At 34.4% G+C, this 18,129-nt stretch overlaps 1 protein-coding gene across 1 annotated transcript in view; it reads left to right on the top strand.

The window, feature by feature from the left end:
• TBC1D8B (TBC1 domain family member 8B) overlaps positions 1-18,129 on the top strand; it is a 56,616-nt gene that overhangs the window by 18,179 nt on the left and 20,308 nt on the right. The window contains exons 3-10 of the mRNA XM_059157831.1: positions 918-1,036; positions 1,548-1,773; positions 2,656-2,896; positions 5,601-5,808; positions 6,717-6,884; positions 12,999-13,148; positions 13,718-13,868; positions 14,331-14,545. Coding sequence (XP_059013814.1) covers positions 918-1,036; positions 1,548-1,773; positions 2,656-2,896; positions 5,601-5,808; positions 6,717-6,884; positions 12,999-13,148; positions 13,718-13,868; positions 14,331-14,545 — 1,478 coding nt within the window. The remainder of the gene's footprint in view (positions 1-917; positions 1,037-1,547; positions 1,774-2,655; positions 2,897-5,600; positions 5,809-6,716; positions 6,885-12,998; positions 13,149-13,717; positions 13,869-14,330; positions 14,546-18,129) is intronic.

The raw sequence follows: 18,129 nt of genomic DNA on the forward strand, positions 1-18,129 counted from the left end.
GCAGAGAGAGAGAGAGATGGGGAAGCAGGCTCCCTGCTGAGCAGAGAGCTGGATGTGGGGCTCGATTCCAGGATCCTGAGATCATGACCTGAGCCGAAGGCAGAGGTTTAACCCACTGAGCCACTTAGGTGCCCCTTATTAAAGGATATCTTAAAGGTAAAAAGATCTTAAAGATCTTTTATAATCTACAATGCTGGGGAGATCTTAAATGCCTTAAGATCTTAAACATGTTATGTTGTTTAAGCCAAAACAACCCAGAGCTAACTGTAATATTTGACCCTTGACAAGCTACCTACCTAACACTGATCTGGCAGTCACGTGGATTTACTTGCTATAGGGTTTCTAACCTCTTTGATGAAACTTCTTTAGGTTAACTAGGGCTTTTAATGAAAAGGGTGACTGAACAAAAGCTTCACCTTCTAAGATAAGTAGAGTTGCCACAGTTGAAATCCATATTTTTTACACAGTGTACATAGTATTGTGATGTGGATGCTGTTTGCAGTCACACAGATTATAGGGACAATACTGACTGTACTTTTTGAAGGCTATGGATTAAATTATTTATTTATGTTCTGGCAAACTGTATATTCTCTTAAAAAGTATTGGTTGCTGTAGGCACCAGTTACTGGCATCTTGTTTTCAGAATTTTATATCTTTTCTCATGAGTTTTGTTTACCTTTTTCCCCTTTCATTAAATATTTAAGTCTTTTGTTTATAATAAAAAATAGTATTTATCCCTACATATACAGATGAAGAGGAGAATAAATGTAATTAATATATTTATTCTTTTATGATCATCATTTCTGAAAACAAGCAAATATAATTTTATTTCTTTTTAAACTGAACTTGTAAATATCAAGAGCAGTTTTGTTGTGGAGTTTCCCTTGAATCTTTTATTCTCTTTCATTATTAATCAGGAGCCAACAGAGAGGAAATAACCAAACATTGGGATTGGTTGGAACAAAATATCATGAAGACCTTATCTGTGTTTGATTCAAATGAAGATATTACTAATTTTGTACAAGGAAAGATAAGAGTAAGTGATGGATATATTTTGTAGGTGGAATACAAAAATCTTTGAACCTCTTATTTTAGGATCAAAGGCCATGTGGGAAAGGTCATTGTTTTACTGACACCTTTCAGGATTGGCAGAAATACACATAGGAATGTCAGAATCAGTGCTAAAGGAAATTACAAAGTCAGTAATTAGTTTTTGGTGCCCTTGTGAGTGCTCTTAGGGATATTTTCATTTCAGTATTTCTTGAATTTGGAGTTTGGATGAATCCTTCACTCAAAAAATATTTCGCAGGTTCAATCCTGAGTTTTGGCACCAAAAAAAAAAAGAAATTAGCACCCATATTTGTAGTAGCTCCTTGTGAGGCATTAGAAAAAAAACAATTACCTAATTAAAGAAAATTTTCTCACCTCTGTCCTAAGAGAAGCGTTTACATACACAGTTGTATTTAGTGAACTTTTTAAATACATAAAATGTGTTTTTATTAGTAAGTAATAATTAATTTTTTAAAAAAATATTTTACCTCCTTTAGGGATTGATTGCTGAAGAGGGAAAACATTCTTTTGCAAAAGAAGATGATCCTGAGAAATTTCGAGAAGCCCTTTTGAAATTTGAAAAATGTTTTGGTTTACCAGAGCAGGAGAAGTTAGTGACCTATTACTCATGCAGTTATTGGAAAGGACGGGTTCCTTGTCAGGGTTGGCTCTATCTTAGCACCAACTTTCTGAGCTTCTATTCTTTTCTGTTGGGATCAGAAAGTAAGTGGTTTCTGTTGCTTATCATGACTTTGAATTTGCTGACTGACCTGTCAACTCTGTAGTATTGTTAGATTGTATATAAAGCAATAGGATTGATATTAAGAGTAATTAAACTGTACATTAAAAAGTTCACTTCATCTAGAGAAAGAATCCTTAACATAGGAGCTACTGAAAGTATATATAGAATGCCTTGCATATTGTGAGAAGTGAATGAATATTAAATAATGATGGTGACCTGGCATATAGTTCCTTTCTTTGTCTTGTTCTAAACTCTCGACTCTCTGCAATTCATGTTTTAATCCTTGTTTTAGAAATACAGTATAAGATAGTAACCATAGTATCTAATGGCCCACCGTTGTAAAGAAGAATCAGACAGTAATGTTAAGAGCATACATATAGCTTTTACAACAGTGATTATGCAAATATGTAAAGTAACAGATTCAAATATAAAATCAGAATAATTGGGGCGCCTGGGTGGCTCAGTGGGTTAAACCGCTGCCTTCAGCTCAGGTCATGATCTCAGGGTCCTGAGATCAAGTCCCGCATCGGGCTCTCTACTCAGCAGGGAGCCTGCTTCCCTCTCTCTCTCTTTCTGCCTGCCTCTCCGTCTACTTGTGATTTCTCTCTGTCAAATAAATAAATAAATAAAATCTTTAAAAAAAAATCAGAATAATTTTTTAAAAAATTGTATCTGTTCCTAGAATCATCAACTATTGTTATGTTCATGTTTATGCTTCAGAATTTTAACTAACCTTGAAGTCTAAAGTATTTTAGTTGTTCATAGCATTTTTCAAGTGGTTAACTATTTTAAAAGACCTGATTGATAAACATTAATCAATATTGAAAAACTTAATCATATCTGCTTATAATTCTTTTTTGCAGTAAAACTCATTATCTCCTGGGATGCAGTCTCAAAACTTGAAAAGACTTCAAATGTTATACTAACAGAGAGTATTCATGTGTGTTCCCAAGGGGAGAATCACTACTTTTCAATGTTTTTGCATATTAATGAAACATACCTTCTTATGGAACAGCTGGCAAACTATGCTATAAAGAGACTTTTTGATAAGGAAACTTTTGCTAATGACCCAATCCTTGATGATCCTCTACAAATCACCAAGAGGTATTCAAAGCTTGATTAACACTTTTTAAGTATTGTTTTACCAAAGAATCATAACATTGATTATCATTAAAAGTTAACTGTTCTATGTTATATGATAATCTTTCTTTGGACTTAATCATTGATGTGTGGGGTATTTATTTAGTTTAAACATATGCATTTCACAAATAGTATTCCCTCCATAAAGTTTAATCTTATGAAGTGGTAGAAGTTAGGATTGAAAATTATTTATCAAAATCCCAATAGGATTTGCCCTGGAGTGCTTTTAGAAATATAGAGATTTTTATATGCATGGTTAGTATACATTTCTCTATGAGTAGTCTGAACAGTTTCAGATCTGATATTGTAAAATGTATTGTTTACTTTTAAACATAATTCATAGACAGCATCATTTTTTTTAAAGATTTTATTTATGTATGGGGAGAAGGGGCAGGGAGAGGGACAAGCAGGCTCCATACTGAGTGCAGAGCCTGACTTGGGGCTTACTCTCCCAACCCTGAGATCATGACCTGAGCTAAAATCGAGAGTTGGCCACTTAACCAACTGAGCCACCCAGGTGCCCCTAGACCGCATAATTTTTTATGAAGAGGCAAGTTAGTGGAGTCAGTGGAGCATGGGCTTTATAATAAGAGTATAACAACACTTGGACAAGTCATTATCTCTCAGGACCTAAGTATCCTCATGAATCATTTCTACCTCACAGAGCACTTATGAGGAATGAACAATGTAATATGTGAGAACACTTTGTAAAATATAAAACACTAGATAAATGTTAATCATTATTAATGCCTGCATGAGAAGTATCTCTGATAGCTTTTTGCCACTATATTTGGTTTGCTGAAACTGACCAGAGCCCTTTCATACTGCTCAACACTCAGAACAGTTGACTGAAATAAGCATGCCGAAGGAGAGGGAGAGAAGAGAGGATCTAGAAATAGCTAGTGAATACAGATTCTTCTGGCAAGGAGCATGAGGCTATAGACTGTATGAGAAACTAAGAGGAACCCAAGTTGCAGTCCTATGGATAGACCAGAACAAGTGACCTAGAGGGTTGTGTGATTACTACATAACCCTAACTGGATATAGTTGTTCTATTTGCCTATTTCTAACCATTTTCTAAAATATGTATATATAAGGACTTCTTTGTGAGTGTGTCTGCTTTTCTGGAAAATAGATCAGCAAGGTGAATTTTTTAAAGGTCCCAGTGTGCATCATTTATAAATAGAACTCTGTGAGGATTAGGAATTCAGTTTATGTTATATTATAGTTGAGCCTTCGTTTTTGTAGTTTGTTCCTTGATTGGCCACCATAAACATAAACTTTTTAGCCATTTTATTTCCCTTAGAATATCCTTTAAAAAGCCATCTATCAATGAGTCATTCATTACCAAATCTGTATTTAAATGACATAGGAAATCCTCCTTTTGTCTATGTGTATTTTTAAGAGAGCCTATTGAAAATCATATATATCTAAATCCTTCTTACTAGTAAGTTAAAAAGAACAATAACTTATTTAGACTTAGCCTACAAATGACTTTTTTCTAAAATTGAGTATCTTTATTACCTTTATTACCTTTTATTACCTTTATTTACAAATATGTATTTCTTCTATAACTTAAATAGTATAGAAACACATTAGCAATGGTTACGTTTGGTAGTATATCCTTCCAGGCTTTTTAATGCATTAATTAAAAAGTATTTGCAAAAAACATTATTGGAACTAAACATCACATATTATTGCACAGTCTCCTTTTCTCCCCACCTTAAAATAATATATCATGGACATCTTTTCATTTATATAAGCAGTCCTCTGCTTTTAAAATAATACTAACCCACCAAATTATAACTTAAGTGAGGTAAAATTAATGTGGTTTTTTGCTAATCAGAATTCTTTTGAAAGACATGACGAAATAACACATATTCAAATAATATATGCTGGAAGGATGAATTTGGTTTTAACTATGTTTGCTTTGAGTTAGAACTTGCATAATTTACTTACTACCCCAGATGGCATTGCTGCTTAACACAAGTGTTTACTGCCTCTAGAAAAATTATACTATTTTAAGTAATTGGTTTTTATTCATATATTTATATATCAGTTAACAAATCATCTTTATTTCTTGACACCTATCCGGTGCCCAATACTGTGCAAGCAATGCTTTTAATTTTGCTGCTAGTGTGGATTTCTTTAAACTTTCATTTAAATGTTTGTTTCACTTAATTTTAATACTATTTTTATATATTTTTCTTCTTGTCTAAATTTTGATCCTGTAAATTTTCGTTTTTAATTTTTCTCTTCCTTTTTTTATTTTTCATTTTTATTTTGTTTAAACTGGGTGACTCTTGATTATCTGATAACCACATATAAAAGTTGTTTGCTAATACTGGTTTTAACTATATTCACATATTATGAATGTACAATAATATAGCAAAAATCTTCCAGCAAATCACTCCTTAACAGATGGTTTAAAGTCCTACATCATCTCTAACTTTTGTGCATTGTATTTAGTAATAAAACAAAATTTGAAAAGGGAACAAAGAAAATGTATTTGTTATGAATCCATGTGTTTCTTCCATTACATAATTTGTTGAAAAACATAGCATGTAGTATGTAATCTTTCTGCTTTAAAGTACATTTCAATTAATCAATATGGGCATATGTGCTCTTTAGAAGTCATTATTTGAACCCTCTTTTTTCTTTTCTGCAGAGGTTTGGAAATTCGAGCCCACAGTGAGCAGTTCAGTGCTTTTTTTAGGATCCCCAAAGAAGAGACTTTGAAAGAAGTACATGAGTGTTTCTTATGGGTACCATTCAGCCATTTTAATACTCATGGAAAAATGTGTATCTCAGAAAACTATATCTGCTTTGCTAGCCAGGATGGCAATCAACATAGTGTAATCATTCCATTACGAGAGGTAATACAAATTTGGTTACATAGCAGTTTTAGTTTGAACATGCTACCTTTCAAAGAATAAAATATCACTTAACTGTAAATTATTGAAAACTCTATATGCACCACCATTTTAGTAATTTTTAAAGAATTTTTTTTCTGAGACAGAGAACACAAACAAGCAGGTTGGGAGGGAGGAAGGAGGGGCAGAGAGAGAGAGAGAATCTCAAGCAGGCTCCACACTCAGTGTGAGCCCAATGCAGGGCTTGATCTCACAACCCTGAGATGATGACCTGAGCCAAAATCAAGAGTCAAATGCTTAACCAACTAAGCCATCCAGGTGCCCCAATATTCATTTTTTAAGTTCAGTATTATTCTTTAGGATAAGAATACTAGGATAAGAGCATTATAGCTTTCATTAAAAGTGAGAATAGAAAAAAATTAAAAATTTACAAATCAGATAAGGGTTCAGGATGACTCGAGATGGAACATGATCGGCCAGACATTTGTGACATAAATACTTAGATTATTGACATATAGTCAAAAAGACTATATGTGTATGTATATGTGTGTGTATATATATATATATATATATAGAGAGAGAGAGAGAGAGAGAGAGATAGTAAAAAAGAATATAATTGATAGCTTTTATGTAGGTTAGAAATGGATTGTCAACATTGTAGCGCTGAATTTTTACATTTATCTTGTCATTTTTTTAAGGCTACATGTTAATTAAGCATTTTTCTTGAGAATTGTAATAACTTTCACTGAGTTTACTTGTGTCATTGGTGCAGCTAGTACCCAAAGTCTATTTCTTAATAAGTCATACTATGGATCAAAGCCTTAGCCACAAAAGATTAAGCTAAAACATATTTTGCCTGAAAGCGTTAGCAACAAGGGAGAATGTGATTCATTTATGTTTTCACCCCCCAGGTCTTAGCTATAGATAAGCCAAATGATTCCAGCAAATCTGTCATCATTAGCATCAAAGGAAAAACAGCTTTTCGCTTCAGTGAAGTTAAAGATTTTGAGCAGCTGGTGACAAAACTCAGACTCAAGTGTGGGGCAGCTTCAAGTCAGTATCACGATATTAGCACAGAGGTAATTATATAGCAATCAAATCATTTTTTTTCCAAAAAAATTCTTTCATGTGCTCCATTCTTTCCAAAGGAACTCAGAGTACTTTTTCTATTCATGCTTAGGTTTATTTTTTTAAAGACTAAAACCAAAGAAATTACATTCTCTAAGTCACTTTTTAAAGCAGAAGTGAGAATTAGGAACTTTATCCTTCTTTAGGAACTATATTTTAAAAATTATTATCATCTGATCTTTCTTAACTATATATCTGCAGTATTTCAGTTATATACATCTTATACTTTCATGTAATATGGCTTTTAATAACTCCAGACTATTTGGGAATTCAGTAAGGCCTTAAAAAGACTCTCCTCTGACTGCTGTAGAGAGACAGCAATTTTAAACCAGTCTAAATATCTTTTATTTAATATCGAGTAGCTTAGCCTTACTTACATAATATAGCTCACAGCAAAATAGTGGCAAAGCTATTTACTAGTAAAATATTGAAGAAGGCAAATCTTGGCAAAGGGTGGTTAAGAGACTGATTTTGATGTTTAGTGAGTCCTCTATGGAAATGTAGATACTTTCAATTCAAATTAATTTTCATTTTCAATGCCTAGGAAACTCATGTTTTAATAGATTGATAAAACTTATCACATTATAACTATTGTGTTTTAATTAGGAATTCAAAGGAAAAAATCAACATTGGCTTTACTGGCTGTGTTATTTTATTTAGATAGGATTACAGTGGCTTTTACCTCTCCAGAGTAGAAACTAAAAATACTAAGCTAAGTCAGTTACAGTGCAGTATTGATAAGACTAGCTTTTTCTTTGATAATGGAAAAACAATAAAAACATGTAATTAAAAAATATATGTCTCAGTTGCAGAACCAGAATCAAGTTAACCATCAAGAATTTTCATGCCCCAACTTTATAATCTTTCATACTCCTCAGGTGTGTGCCCAAGATATTCCTTAGTTTAATATTGAGGACACGGTAAAAAACCTGTAGTCCTGGTAGTTTCTCTCACAGTGCTTCCATATTCTTGGTTATATCACTTTTTTCCTGTCCTGTTCCACTCCAGATTCATTCCCTGTGTTAGATTTTTTTTTAAAGATTTTATTTATTTATTTGTCAGAGAGAGAGTGAGTGAGAGCGAGCACAGGCAGACAGAGTGGAAGGAAGAGTCAGAGGGAGAAGCAGGCTCCCTGCGGAGCAAGGAGCCCGATGTGGGACTCAATCCCAGGACGCTGGGATCATGACCTGAGCCGAAGGCAGCTGCTTAACCAACTGAGCCACCCAGGCGTCCCCCCTGTGTTAGATTTAATGCTCTGCTTTTCTTTCTTTCTCCTTCAATCTATCTGTGTCTCTTATACCCAAAGAACTGGCATTTCCCCCCAAAACTCTCAGGTGTCTCTAGTAGTTAGGTATGATCAATGGTAAAGAAAGGATTTTGTTTCAAAATGAGTTTATCATCTTTTCAGAAGTATGTCAGAGTTCTAAGGTTTTCTGGTTTCTCTTACCCATTTTTAGAGGTTTTAGTAAGAGTATTTACAAAATACCAGTTGGTATACTGGTTTGCTAGGAAATGTTTTTTTAAGTGTATTCTTTAATCCCTGTTTCCTATTTGCCCCATCTACCATATACCTCCTCTCTGGTAACCATCAATTTGTTCTCTGTTGCCAAGAGTCTGTTTTTTGGTTTGTCTCTCTCTTTCCTTTTTTCCTTTGCTTATTTGTTTTTTCCCTAAATTTCACATTATGAGTGAGATCATGTGGTATTTGTCTTTCTCTGGCTGACTTACTTTGCTCCTCATTATGCTTTCTAGCTCTATCCATGTTGTTGCAAATGGCAAGGTTTCATTCATTTTTATGGCTAAATAATATTTCATTATATATATTTTGCATACTTCATTATATAATATTTTATATATTATGTATAATATATATTTAATATTTCATTATATGAAATATTTCATATTATTCACATATACATATATTCATACACAATACATGTATTCATATGTAGTATATATAACATACTTATATAATGATTCATATAATATTTCATATAGTGAAATATTACATATATAATATTTATATACCTTCTTTATCCATGTACCTATTCATGGACACTTGGGCTGCTTCTATAGTTTGGCTATTATAAATAATGCTGCAATATATATAGAGGTGCCTGTATCCATTTGAATTAGCGGTTTTGTATTTTTTGTGTAAATACCCAGTAGTGTGATTACTGGACAGTAGGATAGTTGTATTTTTAACTTTTTGAGGAACTTCTATACTGTTTTCCAGAGTGGCTGCTCTAGTTTGTATTCCCACCAACAGTGCAAGAGGGTGTCTTTTTCCTGAACATCCTTGCCAACACTGTATCTTGTGTTGTTGATTTTAACCATTCTAACACGTGTGAGGTATCTGATATCTCATTATAGTTTTGATTTGCGTTTCCCTGATGATGACTGAAGTTGAGCATCTTATCATGTGTCTGTTGGCCATCTGGATGTCTTTGGAGAAATGTCTGTTCATGTCTTCTGCCTATTTTTAAGTTGCATTGTTTGTTTTGTGGGTATTGAGTTGTTTTAGTTCTATATATATTTTGGATACTAACCCTTTGTCAGATATGTCATTTGCAAAGATCTTCTGCCATTCAGTAGGTTGCCGTTTAGTTTTGTTTATTGTTTCCTTCACTGTGCAGAAAATTTTTATTTTGATGCAGTCCCAATAGTTTATTTTTGCTTTTGTTTCCCTCTCCTCAGGAGACATATCTACAAAAATGTTGCTACAGCTGATGTGAGAGATATTACTGCTATACTCTCTTCAATTATTTTTTATGGATTCAGGTCTCACATTTAGATCTTTAATCCATTTTAAGTTTATTTTTGTGTATGGTGTAAGAAAGTGGTCCAGTTTCATTCTTTTGCATGGGGCTGCCCCGTTTTCCCACCATTTTTTGAAGAGACTTTTTCTCATTGGATATTCATTCCTCTATTGTTGAAGATTAATTGACTCTATAATTGTGGGTTTATGTCTGCGTTTTCCATTAAATTCCATTGATCTGTGTGTCTATACCAGTACCATGCTGTCTTAATTACTACCACTTAGTAATATCACTTGTAATCTAGAATTATGATACTTTCGGTTTTGTTTTTCCAAAATTGCTTTGGCTTTTTGAAGTCTTTTTTGGTTCCATACACATTTTAGGATTGTTTGTTCTAATTCTGTAAAAAATGCTGTTGGAATTTTTATAAGGATTGCATTAAATGTGTAGATTGCTTTGGGTAAAAAAGACATTTTAACAATATTTTTTCTTCCAACCCATAAGCCTGGAATATCTTTCCATTTTTTGGTGTTGTCTTGAATTTCTTTGATCAGCGTTTTATAGTTTTCAGAGTACAGGTCTTTCACCTATTTGGTTAAGTTTATTCCTACTTTATTGTTTTTGTTGCAGTTGTAAATGAAATTGTTTTGTTAATTTCACTTTCTTCTGCTTCATTGTTAGTGTATAGGAATGAAGCAGATTTCTGTACATTGATTTTGTGTTCGGCAACTTAACTGAATTCATTGATCAGTTGTAGTAGTTTTTCGGTAGAGTCTTCAGGGTTTTCTGTAGACAAAATCATTTTAGTCAGCAGAGACAATTTTACTTCTTCCTTTACTATTTGGACATATTTTATTTCTTTATCTTGTCTGATGGCTCTAGCTAGAACCTGTAGTACTATGTTGAATGGGAGTGGTGAGACTAGGCAACTATATCTTGTTCCTGATCTCATAGGAAAAGATTTCAACCTTTTACCTTGGAGTATGTTAGCTGTGGGCTTGCCATATATGTCCTTTATTATATTGAGTTATATTTCTTTTATACCCACTTTGTTGAGAGTTTTTAATCATGAGAGGATATTGAATTTTGTCAAATGTTTTTTCTGCATCTATGGGTATGATCAGATGATTTTTATCCTTTATCCTATTCATGTGGTATATCACATTTATTGATTTGTGTATGTTGAACTATCTTTGCTTCCCAGGAATAAGTTCTCCTTGATTATGGTATATGATCCTTGTAATGTGCTGTTGAATTTGATCTGCTAGTATGTTGAGAATTTTTGCCTCTGTACTCATTGAGATTTTGGCTTATAATTTCTTGTAGTGTTCTTATTTGGCTTTAATATCAAGGGCATGCAGGCCTTGTAAAATTAGTCTGGGAGTGTTCCCATCCCCTTCACTTTTTTGGAAGAATTTGAGAAGGATTGGCATTCATTCTTCTTTAAATGTTTGATAGAATTCACCCATGAAGCCATCTGGTCCAGGGTTTTTCTCTGGTGGGAGGTTTTGGATTACAGATTCAGTGCCCTTACATGTTATTAGTAAGTTCAAATTTTCTTTTTCTTTATGTTTTGTTAATAGTCTATTTTTTATTGCTGAAAAATATTTCATTATCTGGATATACTACCGTGTTTATCCATTCACCTCTTGACACCTTATTTGCCTTCAATTTTTGGCAACTGTGAATAAAGCTGCTATAAACATTCACATGCAGATTTTTATGTAGACATACGTTTTCAACTACTTGGTTATATACCTAGGAGCACAATTCCTGATTCATATGGTAGGGCTATGTTTTGCTTTCTAAGAAACTGCCAAACGATCTTCCAAAGTGGATGTACCATTTACATTTCCACCAGTAATTAATGAGAATTCTTTTTCCATATCCTCAGCCACAAGTACTTGTTATTGTCAGTGTTTGGGATTTTAACCATTATAATAGCCAATAGTATTTCATTGTTTTTTTTTAATTTGCATTTCCTCAATGATATAATATTGAGCATTTTTGTATGATTATTTGTCATCTTTATATCTTCTTTGGTGAGGTCTCTATTCAGATTTTTTGCCCACTTTTTAACTTGGTCTTTTATTTTTTAAAACATAATTTCCTTTCATTCTTTTAATATATTTACAATAGCTACTTTACATTTTTAGTTTACAAAATCCAGGAGCTGGGCCCTCTCAAAGCCATTTTCTGTTGGTTGCTTTTTTTTTTTTTTAATAGTTCTTATTTTTATTTTTAAACCTGGCTTTTATGGATTACCCCCATGAGTCAGTATAAATTGGTGGTCAGCCAGTGATGGATCAGAAGAGCTCCTTATAGATGCATAGATGCCTTGAACCATTAAGTTTCTACTTTTTACCAGGGGAATTTTTACGTGAAGTTATATCTCAAACTTCATGCAGTTTATAAATCCAGCCTAGGTTTCATTGCTTACTTACCTTCAAAATCAGCCAGAATTGAGTGACTGGGGCCTTCCAATGTCCCGTTTCTTTCCTGGGCAGTTTCACACCCCTGTACATGCATACATACATCTAGACCCTCAAGAATACTTTACAATCTTTCAAAGTTCCCTGCGTTTACCTAGTTATCCAGATCTTCCTTTTAGATTTTTAGCCAGACTCTTGTTTGCTCCAAACTGAAATCATAGCCTTCGGAGGCTGTGATGTTATCAGCTGATTACCCTGGCTTTCTCAAAGGCCCTGGGGAATGAGGATTTTTTCCTAGACCTGAGCTCTGAATCAAATCAAATGATAACGCCACTCTGGAATGGAGATTTTCTAGGGAGCTGTTTGTTTGGGCCAAAATACTGTTTGTTCTTGGGGAGGGAGAATTTAATGAAGCTCCGAAAGATCCATTAGCTGTGTTAACGCAGGCTTTCATGGCTACCACACCTCTGAGCTTGGGAGGGAGGGATGATGACACTAGCCTCAAGACAAAACTTCACGGAATCTGGTGTTGCTACTGCGCTTCATTAGTTTCAGTTGTTATCGATGTTTTTTCAGTTCGTTCTGTGCCTTTGGTAAATTTCCAGTGTTCTGAACTGGTACTTTTAAAATCTTTTGCCAGTATTTTGTTGTTTTTGTAAGGGAGTGGGTTCACTGAAGTCCTGAGTATGCATATGAGTCCAGATGTTGATTTGTTGACATCTCTGGTTTTGATAGAAAAACAATGTGAGACATTGCTTTAATCTTTATTATGTAGATTGTGGTTTATAAATGACACATAAAGCATTAGTACATTTTCTTCTTGCAGAAATTTTTAAGCATACATTTGGGACAATTTACATTTTATCTTTTTCAGGTTTCTATTAGCTCTGATTCTACAGATCCATCTGATAATACTGAGGTACAATCTTTGACATGTCAGAGAGAATGCAGTAAAACTGTGAACACCGAAGCCTTAATGACAGTATTTCACCCTCAGAATTTGGAGACTCTTAATTCCAAAATGGTAGGAAAACAAAATACTTGAATCTATGGACTGAAACAGTTGATCAAAAATAAAAATCTTAGAGCAGATTAGAAGGTATCACAACTGAAAACTTCTTTTGGTGCTTGAAAACGTTTTCTAGCAGGTACTATTGTGTGACTTCTTTCATTCCATTACACAAAAGGGCTATTACAGAAAAAAAAAACCAAATAAAAAAACAAAAGGGCTGTTATCAAGAATTAATGAAAATTGAACATTGGGTTTTATTTGCATAGGTTGTCAATAATCCTAAAATCAAGGTGATTGGGGGATAATGATGATTCAGAGCTTTATTGCTGAAGTATTGATGCTTTTCCCATTTTTATGTGAGTTTGGATAAGAATTAAAATAGCAAATTAAAGCTGTTATGCTCATATGGATTCAGAACAGTTGTGACGAGTGGTCCAGTGTTTGACCCCTCTGTGAATACTGATTTTGATTTTCTGTGTTCTTGATTTCCATAAGTATTATTTCACAGTGAAGAGAGTTTTCAGATTGTTTGAAAGAAGTTAATTTCTCACCATGTTTCTTTGGTTGATTTTTTGTTACAGTTGAAAGAAAAGATGAAGGAACAGTCATGGAACATTCTATTTACAGAATGTGGGCGTGGTGTTAGCATGTTTCGGACCAAAAAGACTCGAGACCTGGTTGTAAGAGGGATTCCAGAGACCTTAAGAGGAGAGCTCTGGATGCTTTTTTCAGGTATTACATATATTCACTTTATTAATAGACATTAGCTATGCCCCTTCTAGAAGTTATACACTAAGTAAAAATAATTATAAGGATGGCTAGAATAAAGTCTCATTCATCATGAATTCAGATTAGTCAAAAAGAATAAGGTAGTTCTGTGTATTTACCTGTGTATCCACAAATCTATTATTTGAGCAAATTAGTTTATTAAGCAAGATACAGCTAATTGGGGGTATCTCTATCTCTACCTTCAAAGGAAACTTAAATGGGAAAAAACAGTTCGTGAAAATTCTATTGGATAAAATTGGTATCCCAGTGTTATAGATTCTAGTGATGCCTTTTCTTTTGTTTGTACTAGGACATCACTTGAGTACAAAGCTAAATTTAAAGTAATCCGATTCTTTATGTATATATGCAAAGAGTAGGTTTATTACATTCTTCTTCTTTTGTATGTTAATGCAATCATCTATACAGGTGCTGTTAATGACATGGCTGCTAATCCTGGCTATTATGCTGAAGTGGTTGAGCAGTCCTTAGGGACCTGCAACTTGGCTACTGAAGAAATTGAACGTGATTTGCGTCGCTCCCTGCCTGAACACCCAGCCTTTCAGAGTGACACTGGCATATCTGCTCTGAGGCGGGTGCTTACTGCTTATGCATACAGGAATCCTAAAATTGGATACTGCCAGGTATGACTTCATTATGAACCCATCTGTGTGTATGTTCCAATCGTAAAATCACATTAAATAGAGCTCCATTAATTTGAAAATTGTGATAAGAAGGACAGAAGCCTGAGATCGATGGGAGGTATTATTAATCTAAGTAGGATGGTAGTGGGAATACTTAAGAGAATTGATATTACTTCATTTTTCTTTTACATTTAACAAATATTTATTGAATTTCTGCTCAGTAAAAGATACTGCGCCAGGGTGCCTGGGTGGCTCAGTGGGTTAAAGCCTCTGCCATGGGCTCAGATCATGATCCCAGGGTCCTGGGATCGAGCCCCGCATTGGGCTCTCTGCTCAGTGGGGAGCCCGCTTCCCCCCCTCTCTGCCTGCCTCTCTGCCTACTTGTGATCTGTCAAATAAATAAGTAAATAATCTTTTAAAAGAAAGGATACTGTACTAAGTGCTTAAGACTATAAAGATGAATCATATAAGGAGCCTGCCCTTGAAACTTACAGATGAGTAAGTATTAAAACATACTCTTTGGCAAATAAACAAGTGGGAAAAATTAAAGAAACGTGAAGTTCTATTAAGATTTATAATAGGGATAAATTATTTTCATCTGGAGGAATCAGAAAAGGCCCCAGGGAAGAGGTCGCTTTTTTAGGTCTTGCTAATTGGTGAATTTTGGATGTATGGAGCTGGAATGAAAGAATGTTCTAGGTAAAGGGATCATTATAAAAAAAACACAGGGAGGTAAACATGGATTATATATAGAACCATGTTTTGTTTAGTAGAAATGTAGGGTGAATGAAGCAAAGTAGAGAAAAAAATCAATAAGGTAGATTGGGATAGGTCAGGAGTTTGAATTTTTTTGTAGGTAGTGGGGGAAATCATTGAAAAAAATCCTTTAGGAGCACACTGTATTAATTAGGGATGCTAGATTGCTAACAAAAATAATTTCAAAGAGATAATAGCTTAAACACAATAGAAGTTTCCTCAAAGGAATAAATAGAGAAGAGCAAGTATTTAAGTCAGTAGGCAGCTCTCCTTTATGAAATTATTCAGGGACTTTTGCTGACAGCAGGCCCTGTCATCTTCAAAACATGGCTTCCAAGGTGCTCTTTCATTGCCATTACCCTCACAGGAGTCAGGAGAGAGCATGGAGAAACAATTGTGGTAGATTTTATTGGCTTGTAAGGCCTAGAATGTGCATACATCACTTCATCCACATTGTGTTGGAGGATCTTGGACTTATGGCCACACCTATTTATAAAAAAGTCTGCAAAATAGAGTGTAACAGCGTATATGTGTCCAGATTCTATGGAAAAATGGGAGATTGGATTGTGATGGATAGCTAGTACTCTCAGCCACACATTCCTTTATAATCAGCTGAGCACTCATAATGATTATGTATCAATCCTATCTATTCATTAATCTTATCAATAGAGAATTTTTTTAAAAAGCAATTTAAGTGAATGAGTCACCTAAATCACAAGTATTTAGGGTATTTAAGGATCTCTGAGAGGTAAGAAGCATAGTGCTTCTTTCCTCAAAGAATGAACACTCACAGAGTCTATGACGTCTATATGTAGTAGTGTAGAGCCACCTTCAGAGTAGGTGGCACTTGCTTTTGACTTCTTAAAGATTAGAGGGCGCCTGGGTCGCTCAGTCAGCTAAGCATCTGACTCTTGGTTTCTGCTCCAGTCATGACCTCAGGGTCGTGGGATCAGGCCCATGTCAGGCTCCATGCTCAGCAGAGTCTGCTTGAAGTGCTCTCTCTCCCTCTCCCTCTGCCCCGCTCACACACATGCACTCTCTCTCTCTCAGTCACTCCGTCAATAAATAAATAAAACTCTCTAAAAGATGAGAATAAGGTTAGAAACATGGAGGGCAAGAGGAAAGTTATTCTGAGTTAAGGTAACAATATAAGCAATACCATTCAGGTGAGAATAAGCCTGTCATGGAGATCAGGCTGGCTAGGTTGATTCTGGAATCAAAGAAGTAAATAAGTTTGTGTGGGACAAGATCATGGAGATTCATTCAAGCCTGGGAAAAGTCTGAATCTGATAAGCAGGTTTTGTTTCTTTTGATCAAGAAGCCATGTAAGCCATACTGACTCATTAGGACTAACTGGCTAGCTTACTTTATTTATCTTTCACTCTGTCCTTCCTCCCTCCTTTCCTTCCATCTATTTAATCTATTTTCTTCTTTTTCTTTCTTCCCTTCCTCTCTTTTCTCTTTCCCTTCCTTTAATCTCTCCCTCTCTCTCTCTCTCTATATATATATATATAGAGAGAGAGAGAGAGATTATCTATAGAGAGAGAGATAGATATAACTCACATACCACAAACTTGACCCTTTAGTGTTTTTATTATATTCAAAATGTCATGCAACCACTATTACTACCTAATTCCAAAACACTTTCATCACCCCCAGAAGAAGCCCTATATCCATTAAGTTGCTCCCCATTCACCCCATCCCCAATTCTAGGCAATCACTAATCTACTTTTCTACCTCTGTGAATTTGCTTGTTAAGGACATTTTATGTAAATGGAATGATAAAATGTATGATCTTTTGTGTCTACTTTCTTTCACTTAGGGTCATCCATTTTATATCATGCATTATTACTTCATTCCTTGTATGGCTGAATGACATTCCATTGTATGGATATACCATATTTGTTTATTCAATGGTTGATGGGCATTTGGGGTTATTTCAATATTTTGGCTATTATGAATAATGCTGCCATGGATATTCATGTACAGCTTCTTGTGTAGACATTTTTTTTTTATTATTTTGGGTATATACCTAGAAGTGGAATTGCTGAATTATATGGTCACTCTATGTTTAACATGTTGGGACACTGCCAAACTATTTCCCAGAGACGGCACCATTTTAACTTCCCACCAGCAATGTACTGAGGGTTCCAATTTCTCCACATCCTTAATAACACTTTTTATTGTCTCTCTTTTTGATTATAGCCATTCTAGTGAATGTGAAGTGGTAGTTCATTGTGGTCTTGATTTGCATTTCCCTAATATGCTTATTGACTATTTATATATCTTCTTTGAAGAAAAAGCTATTCAAATCCCTTGCCCGTTTGTAAAGTTGTGTTCTTTATCTTGGTACTGTTGAGTTTTAATGGTTCTTTATATATTCTGGTTACCAATCCCTTATCATATATAATATTTGCAAATTTTTCTCCTACCTTGTATGTTGTCCTTTCACTTTCTTGATGGTGTCCTTTAAAGCACAACAGTTTTAACTTGATTTAATTTAATCTGTTAAAGTTTTTTTTAAAGCTTTAATAATGTCCAGTCTATCTGTGTTTCTTTGTTGTATGTGCCTTTGATGTCTTATCTAAGAAGCCACTGCCTAATCCAAGCTTAAAAAGATTTACTATGTTTTCTTCTATGAGTTTTATAGTTTTGATGATTAAATTTAGGTCTCTGAACTATTTGGTGTTAATTTTTGTATATGGTGTATGGAGGGAGTTCAGCTTCATTACTTTACTTGTGGATAACCAGTTGTTCCAGTGCTATTTGCTGAAAAAACTATTCTTTCATTCATTGAATCACCCTAGCACCCTTGTTGGAAATCAGTT

This window comes from Mustela lutreola, chromosome X, assembly GCF_030435805.1.
Source record: "Mustela lutreola isolate mMusLut2 chromosome X, mMusLut2.pri, whole genome shotgun sequence".
NCBI classification, from domain to species: Eukaryota; Metazoa; Chordata; class Mammalia; order Carnivora; family Mustelidae; genus Mustela; species Mustela lutreola.